Source organism: Silurus meridionalis, chromosome 8 (genome assembly GCF_014805685.1).
Source record: "Silurus meridionalis isolate SWU-2019-XX chromosome 8, ASM1480568v1, whole genome shotgun sequence".
Taxonomy (NCBI): Eukaryota; Metazoa; Chordata; class Actinopteri; order Siluriformes; family Siluridae; genus Silurus; species Silurus meridionalis.
In genome coordinates, this window is record NC_060891.1 from 18,832,207 (window position 1) to 18,858,158 (window position 25,952).

Sequence of the window (25,952 nt, forward strand, 5' to 3'; positions counted from 1 at the left end):
TAACAGCGCATTTCAGAAAAAGAACATCATACCAACAGTAAAATATGGTGGTGGTAGTGTGATGGTCTGGGGTTTTGCTGCTTCAGGACCTGGAAGACTTGCTGTGATATATGGGACCATAAATTCTGCTGTTTACCAAAAAATCCTGAAGGAGAATTTCCAGCCATCTGTTCATGACCTCATGCTGAAGCGAACTTGGGTTCTGCAGCAGGACAATGATCCAAAACACACCAGCAAGTCCACCTCTGAATGGCTGAAGAAAACCAAAATGAAGACTTCCTGACCTGAATCCTATTGAGATGCTGTGGCATGACCTTAAAAAGGTGCTTCATGCTTGAAAACCCTCCAATGTGGCTGAATTACAACAATTCTGCATATATGAGTGGCCCAAAATACCTCCAAAGCACTGTAACAGACTCATTGCAAGTTATCGCAAATGCTTGATTGCAGTTGTTGCTGCTAAGGGTGGTTTAGGGGGCAAACACCTTTTCACACCGGGCCATGTAGTTTTGGACCTTCATTTAAAAACTGCATGTTGTGTTCACTTGTGTTATCTTTCACTAATATTTAGATTAGTTTGATGATCTGAAACATTAAAGTGTGACAAACATGCAAAAAAAATAAGAAATCAGGACACTTTCACACCCCTGTATATTTTAATATATATATATATATATATATATATATATATATATATATATATATATATATATATATATATATAAAAATAATAAAAAATAATCCCTCTCTCTCTCTGCATGTGTGCTTACACATCTGTAAAACTGAAAGGTCACCCCCACTGGCCAAGCTGTGGATGATGGTCGGCTGACACATTGTGACATACTGGTGCAGAGCCGCGAGCTCCTGACCTCAGAAACCTTGTACAAAGACCGCTCTACAAACCACATAACTCCCTCACACCAGCCAACTACAACACAAAGGTTTTCTAGATTAAACCTATTAGTCTAGATGTGGCTTGCCATAGATTATTAAGTCCATTCCAAAATAAACGGATGCTGAGTTTTGAGTTTCGGAAGCACAATGACATGATGAGCAGGAAAGGGCAGCACCTCACGTCAGCTTAATGATGTCTCCTGAATGTTATTTGATGACTGGGTCATCACCTTCAGAGCAGGAGATTAGTAAAGTAATTATTTTCATTAGAACTGAGCATAAAGCATCGCCCTTTGACTCCACATCCGCAGTGTAAGAAGGGTTATTTTATATAGTCCACTGTGAACTGAGCGCTTTAGTTGTATTTTTTTTAAGGCCTTGTTTTTCTCAGCGTCTATGTACCTTGTATTCGTGGACCTTGATTTCTGTAACAGATGCTCAGTGAAGATGACTCCTACAAATCCGTGCAATGAGTCGAACCGAACTCCCAAGCGATGCCAAGTTAATAATCAACTGTGTGCCATTTTCTTAGCTTTGTGAGGTTTTATTTGGAAATGGCATTCGCAGAAATGGCAAGCTGTGTGCCGGAGAATCAGAACTCACCAGAGGGTGATAGACTTTAAACACTTTTTTTTAGTAGTTTTAGTAGGCCCCATTAAAAAATCTTGAGAAAAAAAAAAAAAAGTTGATGAGCAGAAAATACTGGCCCACAACCGGGAACATTCCTAGACTATGAGGGACATTGCATTTAACGAGACGACACTTGAATGAAAAAAGTGGCATCTGTCTGAAATCATGAATTTTATGCCGTTATTTTCCGTAGACGAGTGGCGTTTCCCGATCAGCGCCACTCGTCGTTTCTGATACGGCCGCTGCCTTAAAGATGTATTGTATATGATGGTGAGGACCTTCCCATCGGTATTCAGCAGTGGCTTTCCTGCTCATGTGTGTAGGGAGCTGACAGTATCCATGCCGTCATGTTTGGGGGCTGCCTCGCCCGATAAACTCTGCCCTGTCAAAAAAATGTCAGCCCCTTCAAAATGCACCTTTTGGAGCTCCCTTGTAATTTTTAATTGACATTTACATTTGACATTTCGAATGTGCTCTCCCATTGTTAAGCCTGAGCAGTTGTAGAGACCCCCCACACACACCCCCCCCACCCCGCCCTACACACACACACACACACACACACACACACAGAGCTTGCATTGCACTGCCCAATGAACTGATGTCAGTGCAATGAGAGTGATCGGGTGACATCACCCATGCTTTCTCTTCTAATTTATGGTATGGTTTGATGTGGAGGCAAGTGGCCTTCTTAAAATCGTTCTTTCGTTCTGTTTGAGGGAGAGGGGAAAAAAAATGACAGCGATCCACTGAAAAGCATGCTGGGTTTCCTTCAGACTGCCCTTCTTACCATGACAGTCGCTCATTTAATTACCGCAGTGCTCTCGTGTGACGGCTCTCCTGATTAGCTTATTTATGTTTTTGCGGTTTTAAACTAGTACCAGAACTTCTAGCCTTTTTGTTAATCGTTCTTGGTTGCTCTTAAGCACAGAAGAAGAAGGAAAAAATCCATGAGAAATGATGTTTTGTTTTGTTTTTTTTTCTCCTCCAAATGACACAACTAATTTTCTCTCCCTGACCAAATATATTCATCATCCAAACAATAGCCTTGCCAAAACACTAACCTCGTAATACACTTTCCTCAGTGGAGTGAGGGGTAATGATGCTTCGCATATGAAGGCTGCAGATAAAAAAAAATAATAATAATAAAAGCAGAAAGGAAAAGAAACGAAAAGCAAAGGGGGGAGGCAGGGAAAAGGGAGGGGGGGCACATGTTCAGGCCCACTGACTGGATGTGATGACGAAGAAGCCATCGGTCTCATCTTACCATCAATCTTAGCTGCTGCCTTTACTGTGCCAGGGAGCTGTGTGACGGATGTGCTGATAATTGAGTTATCCATCTCCTCCAACTATCAGACTTGGATAAAAATTATTCACCTGATGGTGAATATTAAGCACATTATAAGCCTTGTGTGTGTTTTCGGAGAAGTACGTGTAGTTAAACATGGCATGTAATGAAATGCGGCTCCGGGCTGACGTTTTTCCCCTGTCATGAACTGAGCACGGGGTTGAGTTGTTGTGTGCAGAGAGTGGGCTAGTAAATAAAAACCTGAATAGAAATGTCATTTTATTCCGAAACATAACTGAATTAGATCCACTGAACCGCTCTTTTTGAATATATTGACACATTTTTATTCCCTTAATGCGTGCTTTTGTAAGGAAGTGGTCATCTCTTGGGCTTGTTCAGTTTGTCTAACATCCACTTCAGGTACTGCAATGACAAGATGGTAATCCTCATTCTGCCAGCACTTATGTACAGTCTGAAACGATTGACTGTTATCCTCTTCTCATCCTCTTCTACTCTCTGCCTCCCTTTTTGTTCTTTTGCCTTTATATGAGTATGCCTGCTGGTTGTTCTGTGCAAAGATGCACCCACTGTTATGTGCGTGTTCATTTGTACACAATGAATCATCAACCTTGAGAGTGTGTGTATGTGTGTGTGTGTGTGTGTGTGTGTGTGTGTGTGTGTGTGTGTGTGTGTGTGTGTGTGTGTGTCTATGTGAGTATTAGACTATAAAGTGAGCCATTGGGGCTGTAAAAAATGCTGCCTTAAAAAATGCTGCCTTATTCTACAGTATACAGCATTTTCTTTATTTGAGTAAAAGATTAAAAAAACGTGGCCCAGTGTGCAGTCATGGGAAATTTTACCAAAGCGCTGTTGAATTTTCCGATCAGATTGTTCAGAAGTATATCATGCAAGCTGCAATCCCAATATATATTAATGTCTTTGTTCTAATGTATCACTCCTTCAGTTCATTCAATTCATTGACAGAGATGTGTACAGTGGATTGAAATGGAAAACTAATAAATGTATTACGATTGTTAATATGATGGAGTTTTCTTTAAAAGTACTTTATTAATGGAAGGAGTTTTCAAGCGCAAATCCATTTCATTGCTTCCATTCATTTTCAAGATGAAGTTTCAAGACTCCTGAAGACTACCTGTGTCATTTTTGTCAGACGCTGATCCAAGGGAATAGCTGCTAGGTTTAATACTGTACTAATAAGTGAAAACAGAAACTAGCCTTAAATGTTCCACAACATCAGATGTACCTATAAATGCCTTCAAATGTGTAATGTATAGGTTTTTATAAATAAATGTTAGAATCTGTGACTGATTGGGTATATAAGGGAGAAAACACTACAGGGCATGATATAAGAAAATAATCATGGGACATAAGTCAGGTTGCGTCATGAAACCTTGGTGATTAGTTTCCTATAACAGCAGCTTTCCATCATGTATTTTTTGTACATAATAAATGATGAATTGTAGGTAAGTGGCCAGACATAAACCAGTTGATTTTGCAATAACCGAACATCGCAACTGGTTGTATTTCTCTTACACTACAGGAATTATTTTTCAACACTGCCATATAAATATATAATTTTATTTTTTTCAGTTCACTAAGACCAAATGTGAAATTGCTAGATGTTATTATAACATCTAGCAGTGGGGGAGGTTGTAGCTCAATGGTTTAGGTTCTGGGTTACTGATTGGAAGGTTGGGGGTTCAAGCCCTGGTATTGCCAAGTTGCCACCCTTGGGGCCCTTGAGCAAGGCCCTTAACTCTCTGTTCCAGGGGTGCTGTACTATCTGACTCTGGCTGACCCTGCACTCTGGCCTCAGCTTCCTAACATTGGTGGGATATGAAAAGAAAGAATTTCACTTGCCCCTCCAGATTCTTATTTTCTCACTTAAATGTAAAATAAAAATTATCCATCCAGCCTGAAGACTTTTGGAAAACAATATTGTCACCTTCTTTGTGTTGACCCTTGAGACCCCTTCCAGAAATAGTCAATGAAACTTTCATCAAAAAAACATCACCATACCAATTATTACACACAATTTCGTAATAAATCTGCCCTACTAGTCCTTGTGTCAATTATTACTACTGAAACGATAATTGTGAGCTTGAATCATGTGAACGAGTGTGGAATCTTGACCGGTAGTTACAAAATGAATCAGCGTCGTCTGACTAAATAGAATCCCAAATTCACCTCGCCGTGTGTATGAGATAAAATGCGTTTTGAAGCGTGCGAAGGTTTAACATTTAATGGCAGTGATTGCATTGTTTCAGGGCGAGTGCAGAAAAAAGGCTTTATTACAAATGAAGGCCACTTGTCCCAGCCTGAAGTTAATCAGCTGTGCACTCTGTGTGTGCTGCACGTCTGTCAGAGCTAAAAATGTTAGTGCTCCTAATGGAGGCTTGAAAAGGTTAGATCTGATAAAAAGCTGTCAGAGGTTGGAAAAAAATGATTTATGGCAATATAATGGGACAATATGGCTCATTTCTCCCACATATGAAATGGGGTTAAGACTTTTGGATTTGTCATATACATCATACCATTTGACCACTTAGGAGAAAATAACTGATATAAACATTCTGTGTGTTTGTCGTTTTGTGTGCGTCATGCTATATTGTGTGGCTTTTTCATCACACTGTTCAAATTGTATTCGCTGTAGTCTTGTGTGTGTTTTAACATTCGAACATTTTCTTCACATTCCTTCAGTCTGGCAGTTCTTGATCACTTGAAACTTTCTTCAATAATTTCTTTTTACATACTTTCTTACAAGGATTTTTTTAAAGACAAATGGGATGTTAATTCCGTTTTTGTCTTGCGCTGGTCAATCAGATAGCCCTGACACAGAATTAATTTTTTTGATCCGTGAATGTGGACTGTGTGCTCATTTTTAATGGAAATGTCTATCATAGTCTCACACATCTTCTGTGTGTGAGGCCAGGAATATATAATTAATAGAGACATGTTGCTATGATTTTAAAACAAAAATGCCTTTTGTTTTTTCTTCCTTTTTGTGTTGATTTGTGTGGATTTGTGTTTTGGAGGTAGAGGTGTACAAACCTGCAGAAGGTCATTAGCAGGAGAGAACATTGTGTGTGTCACCCAAGAGAGAAAAATAGGGAAAGAGTGAGATGTCCCTGCTGTCCCATGTCCTCTGATCTCAATGAGGCTGGACATTACAGGCTGAACCCTGAGGACATAGTCTGTACCACGGTCATCAGCGACACGCACATATTTAGTCTGCTGAAGCGCGAAAGCCTAAACCGTAACTGCTATGTTTCTGAGCGTGGGGTTGGGTATATTTCAGATTTTCCTGTTTTGTCTACCTTGAGAGTAATGTGAGCATGTTCCTGGCAAGGTTTTTTTTTTAGTCTTTTTTTTAATCCACCATGACGTTTTTATCTTACACCTCTTAAGTAGTTCCTTACTTCCAGTGTTTGTAAACCATCTTTTTGTGCCGAGTTCTCCTGAATGCAGGCCCTTGCGCGACGCGTGCGCACTTTGTGACAGTTTAATCGTTATAAGTTCTGGGGAAGTAAAGTTGACAGGAGATGACATCAAGAAATCCTCTCGGAATTTGTGACCCCTCAGCGCATGACATTTACCACCGCAATCCACCCGAGCACAAGATGTATGGCCGACGAGTCGGAATACTAATGCCGAATGACAAGGTGGTTTCATGCTTTGCGAATTTCAATGCATATTTAGGCACATTGTTTAATGTGCTGCGCATGTAATCCGCGCGTTTCAGCCTGCCGTCGGCTGCAGGATTTAGCCTCTGCTAAGCCTTCATTTCACATATTTATTCTGGAGGGTTTGTGTCGGCGCATTATACAAATTCAGCGTTTAAAGTTGAGGTTAAGAACGGCTTTCACGCACAGGAAAACGAGCAGCGGGACACACAGGGAACACGGGTGCAATTTCTGAAATCTCGATCCGACGCTTGGAAAGAGAGTTGCACGTAATTGGGAGCTAGAACATGCCTTTTCATTGAATTCCTGTTTAGTTATGGAACTTTAGTGTCAAGTTAGTTTTTTCATTTGTCTCCCACAAACACTCACAGGTTTCCTAAAAGTTCAGAAATACATCATCGAAGGTAAAGAAGCATATGCACGATTTTCCATGCTGCCCTCTACCTTCTAACCCCCCCACATGTCACTCATTTTTATTGACCTTCCGGCTTCCATTCCAGGTAGAAGTCAGCAACATTTGTCATCCTGGTGAGATCTTGTCTTGGGGCACAGAAAGCAAAGCGACTTTATTAAAATGTCTCTTTGTAAAAACCCAATCAAACACAAGACCTTTGATGGCTGAACTGTTTCTTTTTTTTTGTTGTGCACACTGGTTCTGACCCCAGAGATATCTGGAAGTGCAGAACGACGAAAGAGAGGGTATTTTTCTAACAAGAAAAAAGGTATCTTTGTAACAAATAGAGTTGGTGCTCAGGGATGTCAACTTGCATCAGAAAATGTTGGAACGGTATCTTTCTGGGTGTGATGCATCTTTTGGAGGTCTTAATGGTGTGGAGGTTTTGCATAGCGTGTTCGAAAAGGAAATAATTGCAGTATAGGCGTGTGTGTAAAAACTTGTGGCAAGAAGTAGGTTTCCGGAGAAATGTATTTGTATGTCTTTCAACAATTTAAATCCTGACTATCCGACTTTCTGGGGATGCCCCAGGAAGACTTTTCCCATGATGGTATTATATTATATTATAGTGTACCATAATGAGCGTATCCCAAAAAGCCACTGACACTGTACTAAGAGTCTGGACAGAAATGGGATTGTGTTTTCATGGCCCTACGCTGCCCTGAGTTGCTTGAAGTAAATCTGAGATATGGTTATTTCTGTCACAGTTAATATCTTAGTCGAATTGAGCGTTATTCTTTCGTATTATTACCTCATTCTGTTTCTTTATACATTTGTTTTTAATATTTCCGTAATGCCCAAATTCTCTGTCCTCAAGTCCACCACAATAAGGCACTCAATGTTTTTATTTAGAGGCTAACGAAATGTGAATTTTATTTTTATTTTTCCCCGAACTGTGCCATATTCTCAGCCGTATTCGTTTCCAGGCGTCCCATCAGAACGGTCAGATGACTTGCCAAAGTCAAGCGTGAAACATTGGAGTGCCGGGTTGAAGGGAACAACTCATGTGAAGGCTCGGATATTGTAGATGCAGGGTTAAGGAGAGCGCTGGAGCATGGGGCTGCAGCCTGGCTCAAGGACACCACAGACACCTTTTAAAGTGGCCAAGTGAATAGAAACAATCTGGCCTTTTGTTCCTCAGTAAACCAGCGTGCCCCTGACATTTGGTCTGGAGAAACGGGGATGGCCTGAGAGGCTTTTTGTGTATTCAGTGGTCAGAGAAAGGCGGCATATTTACGGTCCATTGCAAGCGTGTGATTGCTTTTGGAGGGTGATTAGCTTTTTTTTTTTTCCCCTCTGTGTTCCAGGACATTTATATTTATGAGGACAGCCTTTCATGATGCTCTTCATTTTGGTGGATCTTCTGAGTGAGCTGTTGTTGTTGTGTTTTGAGTTTTTGTTAATATATTATCTATTAAATAAAATTAAAAAAAGATTAGCTTAACCTGTCGAAAAATGATATGCGACTTGCTCTCAGTTTGAAGCAGACAGTTCTCCAGCTGCGGATATTGTAGGTGGGTGACTCAGACTGAGAATCAGGACGTCCGTGACAAGCGGCTGTTTATAAATAACTCGGACATATTCCACTTTTAGGTCCAATGTCCCTCTCTCAGCCTTGTATGTTTTCCTGCCCAGCTCTCTCAGGCTTCTCTTACTTCTGGACGAGCCCATCAATTACAGCGGCCGCCATCATGCCGTCCTAATCGAGGAGCAGATGTTGGCTCGTTTCGACAGTCCTCATCAAGGGAACACACTGGTGCAGTGGATTGGCTCTGCGCTACAGTATCCATAAACGTCACTGTGCGGTTATTCAGTCGGGACTGGCTCTTTTTCTTCCTCCCCTTTTCCTTCTCGGTTGTTATATGGTGACCTCGTTGGACATGATCGCAGTGTGAAGGCCTGAGTTTGATTTGTTTCTTTACAGAGCCTTTGAGAGTTTCAGGTTAAGAGGTAATCCAAGCAAACAGGCGGTTTCTGAAGCACGGCTAGCCTTACGAAGAGCGCAGCTGTATATATCACAATTAGCAACCTCATGCTAAGTATCTATAAACAGGTCTCCAAAATAACAAACATGTCATGGTATACAAATCACTTTCAGCATTTGCACTCAGCATTAAGGGAAATGTGTTCTTCATTTGTGGCAGCAGAAAGGAGGGATTTCTTCGTTTTCATTACTCGTTAGGTGTTCCTATCAGTGTTCCTATGATATATATATATATATATATATATATATATATATATATATATATCATATTTTATTTAAAACCTAATATATATATATATATATATATATATATATATATATATATAAATTTCACTTTCACTCCATATATGACATATTATGTGTTTATTTTAATTATCTTTAGTTTAATCCGTTACTATTAGTAACAGCAACCAAACAATCTCCCTTCATACATATATACATATATATATATATATATATATATATATATATATATATATATATATATATATATATATATATATATATATATACATACACACACGTTATAAATAATATGATGTTGGGTATAGAGATAGATGAAAGATATGTATATAGAGATACAATCTATATTTGCATTTTTTTTTTTCCTGTCATGTTCCTTATGACAAGGAAAAATTGGATGTGTGCTCCTGCCTGCCCATGTTTCTGGTTTAAGTTTCAGGTCACTCTTTTGCTTCTCTATTGGCTTGTCGCTTAAACATAGCTAACCTCGTAGCCATTGGTCAGAGCTTAATCAGAGACAGATGAGAACTTGAGCAGTGACCTTTGATTTCACTCATCCATTCAAACTAATGTTTGATATCTGTCAGGTCGGCATAGTTTTTCTGTCACACACACAGCACATGTATAATCAGTTTAAAGTGTTCGGCTCCGTCAGATGAATGGTACGAAGCTTCAAAGGCCGTTGTGCCCTTTGTTCTTTTCAGTGCCATAAAGCATGGCCGTAGTGCACCCCATGGGCTTGTACAGTAGGCAGAAGAGATCCAGGGTTCTTGCTGTGCATGTCGTCATAGTTTCTTTTTTTTCCTTTTGTTTTGTTCGCACGTTGACAGAATTGATGCTATTTCCATGTAGAATTAACATTTTTGAAACTTGCCACTTGTAGAATGATGTCCATTACTACTTTATTATCATCAATAGTCAGCTAGATAGTCAGATCCTGTCAGCTAAAATCAGTGCGAAAATGATGCGGTCTGGTGAAAGCTCCATGCCACAACCTGCCACATGCCACTTTCACCCCAGCTGTGGTTAGCTTGTGCCAGATCATCGTCCTGCCTGCCTGCTTGCATTCTCTTTCTCTGTGCTTGTAATAAACGTGAAAACTATTAACTTCCGACTGAGCTTCCATTCCCACACAAAATTCCCTATTGTGGTCTTCTGTCTAAGCCAAAACATGTGAAATATAAAGTAAATGTATCAGCAGTAAAACACGGCGTCTTTTTAATATAACGTCCATTTAAATCATACTGAAATGTACGCTCCCTTGATTGCACGCGTTCTGATGAGGCCAGAGGACTGCACCTCACCTAATTTGGTGATGGGGTTTAGCGGGCAGTGGAACTAAATCCCTGGACCTGCCGACAGTCCGCAGTCTCTCTCGAGTCTCGGTTAAAGACTCTGCTGTGGTCAGAAAAGATGACCGTTTCAGCTTTGAGTACTCGTTGTGGTTTGAATCAGAAAAGGGATAAACCTCCTTGAATAATGATTGCAAACTATTTGGCCTTAGCCGCCTGAGTGAAACTAAACACTATGGCTCAAAATGTCAGGCCTCTTTTTACTCTGCCGTCTTGTTTTCAATTCATATCCTCGAGTTCATGGGAAACTCTCAGCAGAGGTTACCTGCGCCTGTTCAAGCAAAGGGAAAAAAATGTCACAGCCTGCAAGAATGTTTTTGCAACTATTTGAAATATTACCAGCATTGTCAAATGTCATTTCAAATGAGAAGGCAAACATATTTTCATCAGCATTTCCAAGGCCGGACTTCTGAAACGCTCGACAGAAAGGGGTCACGTAATTGCGCTGCTCGGTGTCATGTTTGGTCTGTTACTCCGTTTTGATGTCACCACGTGGAAAGTTATAGTCTCCCTGTCCAAAAAAGGAAAAGAAGCACGAATGAATGGGGGAAACTCCTGAGAGGTCTTAACATTTTAAGTGCTGTAATCTCCCCGAAGCGCTCAGTCCCTTTTTCCTGTCAGCCCTCCTCTCAACTTCAACCTCCAACCTTTCCTTGCATGTATCACTGCAAATGAAGGCAGAGTATGGCGGCCCAACGCGAACGACTCAAAGCCCTTGGCTCTTTTTTTTCTCTCGAGGCCCTGCAGCAATATGTGACCCCCCCACCTTTTTTTCTTCTTCTTCTCTTCCTTTCTCAGCCGGACATGCATGGAACCTTGGCGTAAACAGGCTCCTATCACCCAGGCTTTCATAATGAGTGTTTTAACAGCGCTAGCGGAGGGGGAATATACTTTGTAAATTGTGTTTGACAATCTTGCTATAGTGATTTCGTCGTAGCTTGTCTTTAGTTATTACTCAGACTTCCTTCTGGTGCAGATAAGGGCCGCCCCCGTGAACACACCAAGGTGCACACTGCTCCTTATCGCTCAGATTGATTTAGGGCAAACCCTCTGTGACAGAGGTCATTGTGTACTAAAGTTATCCATCATTGAAGCTTTTGATTTCTGCCCCGTGTCTGCCTCCAGTGCGTCTATGCCTGGGCTGGGCGCCGAATACAGGGCAGGGTGGGGAAGTGTACATCAGAATAACTCGCCGTAATGTCCTGTGTGCCAAGGACTAGTGCTGGGACTCTGATTTACAAGTGGATGTTTTCATAAGCGCAACCCCTTCAACGTGCTGATCTTTATTACTAAACTTTTATAACCCCTGCCTTGTAAGTATTCATATTATTTAGCTATAAATCCATGTTAGCTTGACTAAACCACCTTTGACTGACAGTGTCAGTAGGCTGACATTTAGAACATGCCACGTGAAATATTTTCCATATATTCTTAAGTAACTCATGTTCTCCAATTTGCCATGTGGCAGTAACATTCCTTCCTGTAAGTGGAATTTAAATATCCCAGGTCTGTGTACATTGCATTTATTGTTTTGGGGGGTTTTCCCCCTAAAATCAAAATTGAAAAACAGAAAAAATACTTTTTTTTTTAAACAATGTTTCTTTGCAGCTTTAAAAATAGAAATCTATTTTGTCAAATGTATGTTTATTATTAGTGAAACCAAACTCAACATAAAAGCATAAAGACAAAATATTCTTGTAAATATTTTTAAAAGTATTTATTGTGTTTTAAATAATGTAAGACCAAACAGAACTCTGGCTATGTTTCCACACGGACAGTTTTAATTGCCGGATGTGTGCATCATGGCGGATTTTGGTGCTTGATTTAAGACTTGGCGCATCGGTAAAACAAATGTTTAGTGGTTAAAAATACATTTTCTGTGTTTTTATTTTTATATATATCTGAGTAAAGAAAGGATGTCGTGAATAAATGTTTCATTAAAGGCTTTAATTTTGGCTTATATTTATTTATACACTATATATACACAGTAGATTTAGATAGATAGATAGATAGATAGATAGATAGATAGATAGATAGATAGATAGATAGATAGATAGATAGATAGATAGATAGATAGATCAGTTGACCTGTACTCTTGACACATTTCCATTTTCATAACAAATGATAAAAAAAAAAAGTTTATAAATTTTAGAAAATAAATTTCAGAAAAATATTTTGTGATTTTGAATCTGCTGAAATGGCTGCATCTACAAAAATCCTAAGGATTGTTTTTTTCAGTAACTGTGTCAATACTAAAATATCCCATCACCTTTTCACTATTTTCAAAAGCACACAATTACCAGTACATCGGGCACGAATGCAGTCTTTAATTTGTCTTTCATTTATTCTTTTCTACTTGGTAATTGCTGATGTACATCTGGGTCACTCAAGATTGTTCATTCATGTAAAAAAGTACTCTGACATCATGAGAGACAAGCAAAGAGCTATTGATAAATATCTAGTGTTTTAGAGCAAAAACATGTTTTGAATCTCTTGTTTGGCCTTTTTTTTTAAACAAAAAAAAAATCAGATATATTCAGTACAAAGTATATTTTTTTTACCCTTCTCTTCAGAAGCTAGTTATGGATATAAATGCTGTCTATGACCCAACTATTGAAGTTTAAATACCATCTTTTTGGTTTATAATTGGGTGTTACATTTCCTGATTTTTGTATTTAATTGTTCGTTTCCCCAGGATGACTTGATGTTAGGAAATGGCTTTCCCCCCCAAATATATAAAAATGCTAAATCTAAAATGTGCATAGAGCTTCAAGAAATGGATTTAAGAAAACATTCTCTTTATTTTTAGTCAAATGTCTGCTGCATGGTTGGAGGCAGTATCTGTTGATGGAACAGTATTGACACTGGAGTATCATGGAGTTCATAACTCCCCCACTCCTTAAGGATGGTTTAAGTAATTACACTTCAGTCCATAATCAAAACTGTGTCGGGTCGCTGGAGAACCCAGGACTTATAAGCTGAATTTCTGCTTAATACCAGTCTTGCTTGAAACATTTTTATGGTGCTCTCCTTGTATTATATTTATATATTTCTTCTTGAGCCCTCCTCTGAAATATGTCACATCCCATTACACAAATTTGGATACGCTAAATTACCGAGGAAGGTGCTTATACGGAATACGTTAGAGGCCCCCTCCTTTTAACAGTTTGCTGAGGGTTCGCTTGTTCAGGGAAATGTAGGTCTTTAACTCTTGGAAGTTGTCTTGAATTTTCTCCCGTCGGAAGATGATGTGGTTTTGCAATTCAAATATTTGCTCCTTCTCCTTTTCGAAACGCAAAGCTGCTTTGAAGCCGGGAAGTTCTCTCATCACCAATGACAGTGTGAGTGTGCGGCGTGACAGCACACCAGGCAGCGCTGCTCTCCTTCCTAGCGCATATTTTAAGTGCTGTGGAAACACCAAATCAAAAATGCATGCAAATGTCTGCATGTTTTGCATGCGAATATTTTTTTGATTTGTGCGCTTGCATATTCAGGTGACGCGTGCGCAGATAAACAGCATTAATCAAGGCTGCTTAATATGGCCGGCGCTATCTGCTCATAAATAAACACTCTGTCAAGCGCTGAAGTTTCACCAATTTCTGCTCAGTGTTAATGAAAGAACGGGCTACTTTGTGGTTTTTTTTGCGGGTGTTTAAAATGCACCCGAGGAGCGAGTCTTTTCAGAGGTGTCATGAGCTGAAGGACTCTTCATTCCCCTGCTAATTAAGCTTCTTCTACTTCGGTCACTATAACACAGACAATAGGCTTTTTTTCTTTTCTTTTAAAAAAAAAAAAAAAACCTGTTCTGCTGAAGTGGCTCTTCAGTCATTACCGCACAAAAACAAACCCCCTCTTTAGAGGCCTTGGAGAGACGGCAAATTACCGCTTCCATTCTCTTTTCTTTTACCATATAAATGGCCTTTTTTTTTGTATAATCTGAAAAATATCTATAGAAATAGAAATTCCTGTGGACATTTTTAGATTTGAGATTTGAGAATGCTACACATTCACCTCATATCTAACCCTTCCAGAGCTATTACTGGCCTTCTTCTAACATAAAGAATATATAAGATAATTAAGATTTGTCATTGCAACAAGAACCTCCTGCTCTACAAAGCCTATAATTCCGTCCTTTTTTTATACTTCCTCTATTCTTTTTTTCTTTTTTTTCGTCTCTCAACAGCAATTAATCTCATTTTTAGTACAATTTCCACCCCACTCCTGAAGTCAGGCAGAGTCCCCTGTTTTGTTCCTATTTGGCTTGGTTCCTGTGCATAGTCATTAAAGGTCCAATTAATGTCACCCTTTAGCTGAAGAGTGCTCATTTTTATTGGGGAGCTGACAGTCACCGCCGTGAGTGCCGCAGTGTAATATGCATTAATTGCCCCGTAACACTGGTAATTACCAGTTCTTCAAGCCTCTCAGTAAACTGTCATGCCCAGACAAGACTGCTTTGAAATAGATTACTCATTAGGGAGACCTGCCCTGTTTTCCAATGGGGCTCACTGTGTTGGCACAAAAAAATGATTCTGGTGCTGAACAAATAGTTGCCAAAAGCAATTTCCTATTACAACTTTCCTGTGACGGGCCTTCTTTCCTTTTTTTTCACCCTCTTTTCCCCCCTGTTCGCTGTCTGAGTCGTCACTTGGGGTGGGGGTCAAGAGCGCAGACAGGGGTCCACCGTAGATCTGTCCCTCCTCCTGTAATTGTCTGTGACGCGCACAACGCCAGCTCTCATCGGCACCTGCTCTGGAGGGCTCACAGCCGACACCGGTGCTGATGCTCAGGTTACCTCCAGGCCCCATCGTTTTCTCTTTACTTCCTCGTTTTTTGTCTCGGTACGCTTTGCTTTTGCATTTTTCCGTGAGTTCATGAATGCAGGAATGTGTATACTGGTAAAGGATCATTGGAGTATCTGAGGACATCCTTAATGAGTGTCAATAAATAAATAACAAAAATATGTACATTTGAAATAAAATGATTTAGATTTTGTTTTATAATGGACTCAAGTCACAGCTCAGTCCGGCTATAATAACTAACTTAGTACATAACTTTTTCCCTGTTAAAATTTGTATTATACATTTATTATTAATATAGCAAGATATGAAATGCTTATTTCTAAAGTCATCTTGGGTGTGAGATCATACACTTCTCCTCCATTGACGATAAAGAAAATACCGCATCTTGTTCTCTCTCGCTCACAATCTCTCTTTCTCTCACACACACACACACTTGCACACAGTGTCACCTGCATTTGTTTTATCTCCCTTATAGCACCTGCTTCAGGCAATCTGCTCCCACTCCCTTTAAATGAATTTTGTCACAGCCTTTCACATTCTCGCTGGGCGATGTGCTAATGAAAGGAGATGGTACAATTTGAAGTGACCAGGTAGCACAAAGCCCTGCACAGCTGAGCATGCTGAGACACAGGGAGACAAAGGAGAAGGCATGCACTTCGTCACTGATAAACCCATTACCCTTCTCATTAACACACACACACCGGGGCGTTTGTGCGAGGTGTGTGCATGTGTGTGTGTGTTTATCTGTTTGCATTGGCCGAGCACTTATCAAATTGTTTATGACGCGGCTAATTAGGCTAATTGAAGACATTAAGATTACCTGTCAGCTATGTGTATCCAAACTCCACGTCTGCCTGACAACTAGTGACAAGCGAGGGACCCCGTAGCATCAGTCATGATGGCATTTTCCCAAGCTATAATAAGGACAATGGGGGCCCGCTCTAATTTGACGTGGACATGCTTCTCAGGACGAAGGGGCTAGCTAAATTGAGTGTGGTGATGGTGGTGTGTGTGAGTTGAGGAGAGGTCAGGACTGTGTAGGGCCTGGCTAATGGAGTCCCCTTTGGCATTCTGAAGGAGAGATGAGGCAATTTGAGGAGAAAAGTGTGCGCTGTTTTTTCTTTTTTTTTCTTCTGTTTTTCCTCAAGTCATCAGAGGGGAAAAATTACCAAAAGCTGCAGACCTTCCACCCTTGACAAAGCACTCGGCACAAACAAAGTCAACTATACTAAACACTCCTTTATTTCTGTTTGAACTGTAATACACATTTTTGAGAGAATCAGTGCTCCTTTTTATATATATATATATATATATATATATATATATATATCTTGCTTCACTATGCAAAATCTGAGGGTATTGCATGCTTGCAGCACAGCCTGGACTTTATTCTATGTTTTTCTTTTAGCAGTATCTGTATTTTCATTTATATATCTCACTCTACTTACAATAAGGCAGATTTTCTTTTTATTGAGTTTCAATCTGACAATGCAAAACATATCTTATACATAGGATGTGTATTTAGTATGGAAAGAGTCTCCAGTGTCACTCCTTTGTATAATGGTCACACAGATATCCACTACATACACAATGCACTGTACACATTCCTGTTTTCTGATATGACTATTGAGGGTTTTTTCTCTATTACAGATAGAAAAATTGTTGAGAAAATGTCTGTTAAGAGCTGATGGGAGTGATAACAGGAATTATAACCTATTTCCTAGGCATTCTATAACGAATAAATATGACTAAAGTTACAAAACATGATGTTGTGTTCATTAACATAAGGAAGATTGTAATGATTGACAAACTGTTGAGGTATAACGGGACTGAATTGGTGCCATTATTGGAAAATATCACACCATATCACTTTAAACTAGAATCTTTTCCTTTAAACGTGCATGATATTCCTTACAAAAATATATATTTAATGAGGACTTTTTTTTTTTTTTTTTTTTTTTTTTAGACTGAAAGCCTTTTAGTGACCTTAAACAAAATTGCAGAAAGCTACTAGTGTGTGCACTCGACTTGGTTCTGTCTTGGTTCACTGAACACCTGTAAAGCAGCATGTTATACTGGTTGTAGTCCAGCCTGGTGGCCTACTGCTGTGCTTTAGGTTTATGTTTTGGTTTTATGTCCCTGAGCCTCTTCATCAAAAAAAGACATCGTTCAGGGCAACATGGTGTCATTCACAGATCACTGCTATCAGACGTGGAAGTCCTTCTGTTTGTTTCTTTTAGAAAACAGGGTTAAACTGTCAGCATGACAGTCCATAAGCTCAGTGGCCTAGTTGCCCCTCTATGCACACACACACACACACACACGCACACTGTTCACACACACTGAGCCCTCTACCCCTCAGACCGAGTGAAAATCAATACCACATTGCCTGAGGACCAGTGTTTGGCGTCAGCCTGACCCCAGCACGTTACCTTTCGTTCTTCTATTACATGTTTCGGAATATTTAACTTCCAGTTTGATCCCCTGGCTAATTAGTGTGGCTGGTCCTCATGCAGGAGTCTGTGTGGTGTTTTTGAAGCCCCATGGTGCAGTGAGTGAGAGAAGTCGAAGCCCTAGTCACCAGGGTCCTACTCATGTTTTGTTTGCTTTGTAAATTTTTTAAAACGACAACGAAATTTGATTTGTACCACAGATCATCAAAAGAAAATTCATCCGGCTGCAGTACTATATCGTACCACACATTGAGAAAAATGTGAACTTTGTGATTTTCAAGGTTAAAAAGTTTTTTTAAATAGAGCAAACAATTTGACCAGTAGTCCCTTTGTTAAAAACACTAGTGTACTGAAATGTTAATTAATGAAAAGATTAAATTTTTATTTACTTTCTGAAAATCAGTAAAGTGCTATAGGTTTGCCAGTAGTTTGATAAGTGAGTCGTTTAAAATGAGATCACATATTGGATTTGTTCAAGACTGGATATTTTTGAAGAGGTAGTTTCCAATTTCCTGGAAAAGCATGAAGATTTTGAGGATATTCTGAATCAAAATCTGGATGTCATTAATATTAAGGCACTGCTCATTCATTATCCAAAATTTATTTCTTTTCTGTAGTAAAAAAAAATTGGAACTGGAATATTCTTACAAATCTAAATCAAGTCATAAAAAAATTTATTTACTGGTACTGATTTCAGAAAATTTCCAGATAGCATTTCAAAGACCTAAATTTTTCTTCATCTCTTTTTGTCTTTATTTGTAATATGATTATATGTATATATGTATGTATGTAGGAGTGTGTGTGTGTGCTTGTGCACCTCGTCTCTCTCTATACCACCCACAAACTCTTTGGTCCCACGCCAAGCCAACTGGTTAGTGATGAAGCTAAATGACACCGTGGCCCTTGTATGTCCCCTTGGGGCTAAAATTACCCCCAAGAATGTAAACATGGTGATGAGTTAGCACACGGCTTTCTCTTATAAATCCACTCTGCAACATACAGGGCAGAACTGAGACCTAATTTTGACCTCAGTCTACCAGGCTCACCCTTAATGGCCCAGTGTGATTATTATTGTTTGTCAGTGAACAACAAATTAAAGTCCTGTCCGTCTGCAGGTGAAAAATTGTTCTCTTTCTTTGCACATTTCTCTCTGGCCGTCTTGTTTTTGTTTTTTTTTTTTTTTTTGCACCAAGGTGACTGGAGTTACAATTCATTACAGCTGCTGAATAGCTGTGAGCCATATAGGCTGAAGGTAAAGTTCAGATGCAGCCGTGCAGACATGTTGATTTAGAGGCGGTAACACCACTGTGCACCTCCAAAGGTGGCAATTTGGATGAAAGCCAGGTCTGTTTCAACGCAGGCCATCTTTATGCTTCCTGCGTTTATTTTGGGGGTCTTTTCTTTCTCATGTTTTTTTTTTTTTTTTTTTTTTTTTTTTTACCAAGCAACAGTAATTTATCTGTCCTCCTTTATCTTTGTCTATACAAATTCAATATCTAGAGAAGAAAAATGGTCATTTGCAGCCAGCTAAGGATCAGTTTAAAAAAGATACATCCAACTGTTTCGAATAGGGAGGAAAGAACAATTTGACTCTGTGGTGAGAGCGTTTAAAGTTTCCTTCACCCATGTGTGTGCTTGCAAGATCAAGTCATTTAAGCCATTAAGTACCAGAGTCATACCTAGCAGCCTGGGAGACTGAGACTTGTTTATCTGAACAAAACAAGCCTCCAACAGGTCTCAGTGTAGCAGAGATGCTGGACACTCCAGCACAGAGGCGCCTGGGTCGACCCAGCCAGACCCAGCTTAGGTTACACTCCAAACTGTTGTTGATTACCAGCATGGCTGCAGAGGGGCTCATCATAAATTGGAAACACATTAGCAGGCAGGGTTAAGGACGGGATTTGGACATGTCTTGTGGCCAGGCCTTTGCAAAAACAAAATGGAGGATTTGTTCCTTTCCCTCAAGAGAGATTCGCCAATTACTGACTAGAGCTACCGGGATTTAAGAACAACAGGTTAAAGGAACATGTATCCCCTTGACACTGTCACTAAAATCCCACTGATGCTCATCATCTTGCTAACTTCTTCCTTGTCATGCTACATAGAGACCTGTTAATCATTAAAACATGAGCCCATCTGCTAATTAACACAGAAAGCGCCTATTTTCATCCTTATAGACCTACATCACCCTTTTATTTCTGTGTCCTCGCTGATGCTTTTCTTAATTATTGTACATTAGCTGAGGTCAAATCTACCAGAATAGTCTTATATTCAGTGCTTATGTTGATTTGTACAAATCATCACATTATCCAGGTCAGATTTGATGTAAATCCAAAATTTCATGTCATTCACACCTGAGGGCAGTTTATAGTCACCAGTGTGCCTACTGGATATTTCTGGACAGTGGGTAGAAGCTAGAGAACCTAAAGGAAACCCTCCATGCATTGTAGAACATTTAAATCATCCTGCATAGAGAGTTAACTAAGGTCACAATCAAACTGAAGACCCTGTGTCAATGAGCTGACAACTCTACACCACAGCAGCTACACAACACTACCTGCACCACTATGCTACTGCAAACATCTATATTAAAAATCATTGTCTAAATGGATCTTTTCTAAAGTGTATTTTATGTTTTTGTCCATCTGAAAGTGGTCAAATTTATTGTGATACAGAACAGACCAAGATTAAACTCCTGACACTGTATGAGAAAGAGGGCAGGGGTTAGAAGTTTCTATGTGGGCACATTCCTCAGAGGAACCTATTCAAGGAGGTGGCATGGTTGCTCCCAGGTAAAAGATCTGCATGTGTTCTTTCTGTTGTTCTGGAGAGCTTTAGAGTATAAGAAAATGATGATGCAGGTTGCTCTGAGCTGCCCTTTGCTCTGGTCTCCCAACAGATCATATACCTGCCTACTGGTTGTTTGTTTTTGTCATGTGGCCAAAGCAGGCGAGCATATGTCCGAGTGAGTCAGCGTGTGACACTGCAGATCTAAGCCGTGCGTTTCATGGCAGCACTATTTCGAAGACATACAGTTGCCTCTTAAAATGGAGAAAAAATGCATCTGTGGTTTCCTGTCTCATTTATGCATTGCATTTTAATCAAAACCAAATACCCAGGAGACAGCGTTTGTTACATCTTTTTTTTTTTTTTTTTTTTATATATATATATATATTTTAGATAAAGGTCATTGCAGAATTTTCTGATTGCTGACCCTTCGGCAATGGCCAATGTCTTCGTTGCTTTTCACCCTGTCATTTCAAAGGAAATTAAGTGCCTAAAAGTGGAAGTGCCATCTCCTTAGTCATTATCACAGACAGGCCAGGCGTTTATTGGATCTCACCTCACCAGTAGCACGGTGGTCATTAATACATGAGCAGAGGATAATGAGCGCTGTGCGGTTTTACACAATTATAGCCACATGCAGGATAAGGGGTGAGGGTCTTTACGTTCTCGCATTAATGAGGTTATCAATATGTGTGACGGGCACAGCCTTTGGCTGGTGCTGGCATGGTCAGTGGCTGAATGAGATCCGAAACTAAAGGTAGCTTTTGTCCACAGGTTGTGGAGGCCCAAGGTTTGCTGATAAAATGCTGTTTTAAGTCCCTCTTTAATCTCCCCTGTTGCATTGACAAGCCATGCCTGTGGGTGTAAATTTCACCTAGACGCCGCCATCAAACAAGGAGCAAGTAGGGGCATTGGCGTCACATCGTGTTTTGAAACCTCATTGACAGGGGCAGAAAGCAGACATAAAAACGTCTTCAAAAATTACACCTGGACAAGGACAGGACTTTTTTTTTTCTCATGGCAGTTTGTTCTCGCCTAATTACATTGCTGGTATCTGGGGCTCATTTGAAGGCCAAGCGTAGCCCATCACAACCTTGTGTTTGTGTTTTACATACCTGAGAGAATTGAATGCTTCCAGAACAATACAAGTTTGTCTTTAGCTGGGCGGATGTTAATGGCAGGCTGTTTGGCTATTTGTGATATTTATGAAGAGTGGACCAGAGCACAATTCTTGTTTACCGCCTTCACTGTTCTGTCCAGGCGAGGCCATACCTCTTCAAATATCCTGTTTGTGTGGAAGCTTTTTGTTATCACTGGGCTGCTGTATCCAGGGCCCCAGGCTGGGCGAATAAAACATGCGAGACGGAGGTTCTGTGCTGATATCGCCTTGCTTGCAGCCTTGAGTCGGCCCCCCGCCCCTATCACCCAGTTCAAGCCCTATAAATAAACACCAATTAATCACCAGCCGAAAGCCAGGCCAGGCCAAAGCTGTGACAGCACAAACCCTGGTCTCTCTCTCATTCTCTCTCTCTCTCTCTCTTTTTTTCTTCTTTCTTTTAAATTCACACTTTGTCACCACGGGTTGTGGTACAGGTTGGTAGTGCAACAATAAAAAGTCCAGATCGCTGCAACGGATGTCAGCACTTTGCCAGATGTATGGACTTTTTTTTTTAACAAAGCTGTAGTTGTGTACGAAACTCTTAAAATTGTGTCTTCACTCAACCTAAAAAGTTTATTATGCAACATTTTTTGTATTGTGCTACATTTTTACATGCAACAGAACTATGTTCTCCTGGTTCACATCCCGGGAAGTTTGGTTCAGGCCTTGGGTACGTTTATGGATTAAAAAAAAAAAAAAAAAAGGTATTCTATAGAAAATGCTAAATGGTGCTGTGGTGATCTGGAGACAACGCCATGAAGGGCTGTAATTAGTTATTTAATTACGCTGCGATTACACGTGTGCATTGAGAAGGGGGAAGCGGGGGGGCGGCGTTTGGGCTGGGGATGGTTGCCCTAATGGCAGCTTACTCTCTCAGCACCTCCATTCGGGTTTTTGTTCTTAAGTGCTGTGCTCTCATTAAGCTGCCGTTTTAACCAGCATGGCACCTGCTTCAAAATCAAATGCAGACCGCTCGTTATGGCTAATGGCAGTGTGTCTGCCAGCAGCGCTCTCCACGGCATCCCACTTACTCCGCCCGCCAAAGCTAGCACGCTCCAAATTAGCTACATTTCACAAACAATTTCACCAACTCGTTACGCAGTTAGATGTTTATTGGAAGATGACCGACTTTCCCGGAGCGTCGCGGGTGCCAGCTTTAGGTGATGGAGCACTGGCCCGCATAATAGACCACAATTATGATCTGAGCCTGGTGTCGTTTGCCGCATTATTTATGGAAACCTTTCATTGGGGTTTTTTTTAATTTTTATTTATTTTGATATGGTCACAAGCCCGTCTCTTTAACCCGAGACCCCTGTTGTTTGCCCTTTGCCTCCTCCCATTCTACTGCTAACAACCCATTCGCTGTATTGCCAGGTTTTTTTTTTTTTTTTAGCTCTGGGATTTATTTCAAGGTCCTCCTGGTATGGACTTTATTAATTCAAAATAGAATTCAAACTCCATTTATTTCCTCATGGTGCAGCCTTGGTGACACTGTTCCCCAGTGTTTATAATTTTGCTTGTTTCAATTTGTGCTTGGACGCACCTGACATCCCAGGGACATGATGTATCATAGACTTGTGCCTTATCTGTTGATGTACAGTTTTAACCTTTCAGAAGGTTGCTTTCCCTTCTCTCTACACCCTCCTTGCTTTTTTTTTTTTTCTTTTCTTACTGCACCCCCACGATCCCGCTGGCTGAAAAGAGCGATACACACTGATGCTCAATAAAAGTCTGTCTTAACCTTGCTCCAAAGTTATCTAATGTAAATGTTTACATTCTGTTTTCATAACATTTCCATAAAAAGAATGGCCATCCATACAGCAATGGAAAGGAATATGGAGCTCTTGCAGAATAGGGAGAGGAGATGGAGTGGGGAAAGGAAAAAAAAAAAGCTTGCACTGTAGACTGCTCTACTGAATGGTTCAGCTATGTGTGACTTTGTGGTGAACTTACAGTGCATCTGTGGGCTCGCTCTCTCTCCAGGGCTGTTAGTTTTGGAGTGTTTGCCCAGAGATACTGAACTGTAAATCACAGCCTGTAAAACAGGGAATGCCGGTTCGCCGTCGCATGTACTCGCATTTTTTCAAGCTGAATCCTCTGCACCTCTGCTGGGGCTTGGGATTATTTACACAGTTCAGTTGCCCTGACTTGTCTGATGCAGGTCAAACAGCTTGTTATTTATAGATGTAGCAAGACGTAGCAGTCGGAAAGTGTGGATGAGGGCGTGAATGATGAAAGTTGTAATAACCTTAGTGTAGATGATGATTGCGGTGATGGAGGTGTGTGCCAGCTAAATGCGGCGTAGTGCATCTAATCGTGGCTCTGATGTTGACTGAGACAGCCGTATTATGCTGATGGCATGATTGATCACAGTTGGGACTTTATGAACTGTTCCTCAGGGCTGAACTTCCTGTAGTGCCGCATAGCCCGTCAGGCGGCTTCCTGTCTGCCTCAGTAGGGACATCTAAGCCCCATTTATTATCTCTAGGCAGTCAGTTCCACTAAATAATCTGGATTCGTGTGCATCTCTGCTCTCACCTAAAAAGAATCATAACTCTGACACCACTTTACATCTGAATCATGAAGTTCAAAGAGCTAGCCGTGATCGTTCCTCGATGGACGGACTCCTCACTTTTCTTCGGGGTATAGTAAAAATCACCAACAATGATTTATAGCATGACAGGAGAAGTGTGAAATAATTCAGTACGGTTTTGGAAATTAAAAGCTGTAATTACCTGTGTGATTTCAGAGCAGAATGTAGATATATGAAGTGACTTGCAAAATACAAAAAGCTGTCAAGTTGGAATAAGAAAGGGTTCAGGGAGGGAAAAAAAAAGGTATCTGAAAACTGTCAGCTTTTCTCAGCGAGTGGGTGAGTGCTGTTATTTATAGCTCTCCAGAAGTGCAACGTGAGCCAAGCCAAAATGGCTGTACTTTAAGTGTCCATGTGAATGAAACAGCTGGATTGTACTGCAACTGCACTGACAGATGCACGATTAGAGCGAGACTGCTCCCTCCATTGTGGCCTCAGTGCTGTGCTCACTGTGAGCGTTCTGTCTAAAGCACTAATCTCTAGCATTGTTCTTCTTCAGCATTATTATTGTTGAAGTCTCATTGTAAAGGTACCCCACTTATACATCGTCTGCCGATCTTATCAGGTGACTGCTTTTGTTTTATGCTCTCTCATGTTTCCTAAAAGGGTGGATCATAGTTTTTTTTTCTTTTGACTTTTTTTTTAAAGCACCTATTCTTGATTGCATTTAATTCTGAACCAAATTCATTCTTTTTGCAGGTTTGGCCCGGGTCTGGTCATCTACTGGTATGGGTTTATAACAGAACTAGACTGCCAGCGGGACCGAGGGATCCTTCTCAAAGACTGTTTCCCCTCAGACATCGTGACTCTGTGCCACAGTCCAGATCAGTGCTGACGTTATAGCTAAGGGTGATACTGAGGCTGAGGGAGTGGGGGGTCACAGGGCATTTACTGGTGGAGACGTGAATCCGGAAGCAATTTAGCTTTCCTGCTGTGCACAACTACTGGCAAACATCTGCCCTGAACTCCAGCTGAACTTCCAGGGATCATGGACGGAATCGTACCTCTGTGAAAAAAAATCACGCCAGGGAGCCTGGAGTCCTGGACCGGACCTGGACCTCCTGGTTCTTCAGGAAGGAGTAGACCTCTTATCACAACCCTTCTCTACGTCATTCTGCTTCTACGCAAACTCGTGGCCAGTAAAGAGGTCACCCCTGTTATCAGCTTTTGTTCTTTACTTTCTCTCTCTGTCTCTGATAAGGGTGTGGTCACTTCAGGAACTCTGTTTGCTGACCTTTTCTTCCAATTTTCTTTGGTTTTCATAGGCTAGAATAATGGTGTTATTCAAGCTTTCTGTTATTATTTCTATATTTGTATGTCACATTTGCCTTAAAAACTAACAAACAATAAAGTCAAACAATCTGGAATTTGTGCATAGGAAAATAATTTTTCATTCTTGTCTATGGAAAAAAAAAAGAAAATGTTATGGGTTTTTTTTTTTTTTTTTTTAATAAGCTGAGATTTATACAATTTGTCAGGAAAAACTTTCTGTACATAGTTAAGGTAAAAAAAAAAAAGAAAGAAAACAGCCATTTTACAATCTCCCTAGACTGTAGGGAACTTCTATGAGACTCCTTCTGCATGCTGTCTGGATGAAAGACGAGAGTGGGCCCTT

At 40.4% G+C, this 25,952-nt stretch overlaps 1 protein-coding gene across 3 annotated transcripts in view; it reads left to right on the forward strand.

Moving 5' to 3' along the window:
- cdin1 (CDAN1 interacting nuclease 1) overlaps window positions 1–25,704 on the forward strand; it is a 64,347-nt gene extending 38,643 nt beyond the window's left edge. For all 3 annotated transcript variants that reach the window (XM_046856391.1, XM_046856390.1, XM_046856392.1), the window contains one exon: window positions 25,037–25,704. In XM_046856391.1, coding sequence (XP_046712347.1) covers window positions 25,037–25,172 — 136 coding nt within the window. In that variant the 3' untranslated portion in view covers window positions 25,173–25,704. The remainder of the gene's footprint in view (window positions 1–25,036) is intronic.
- Window positions 25,705–25,952: the final 248 nt, after the last annotated feature.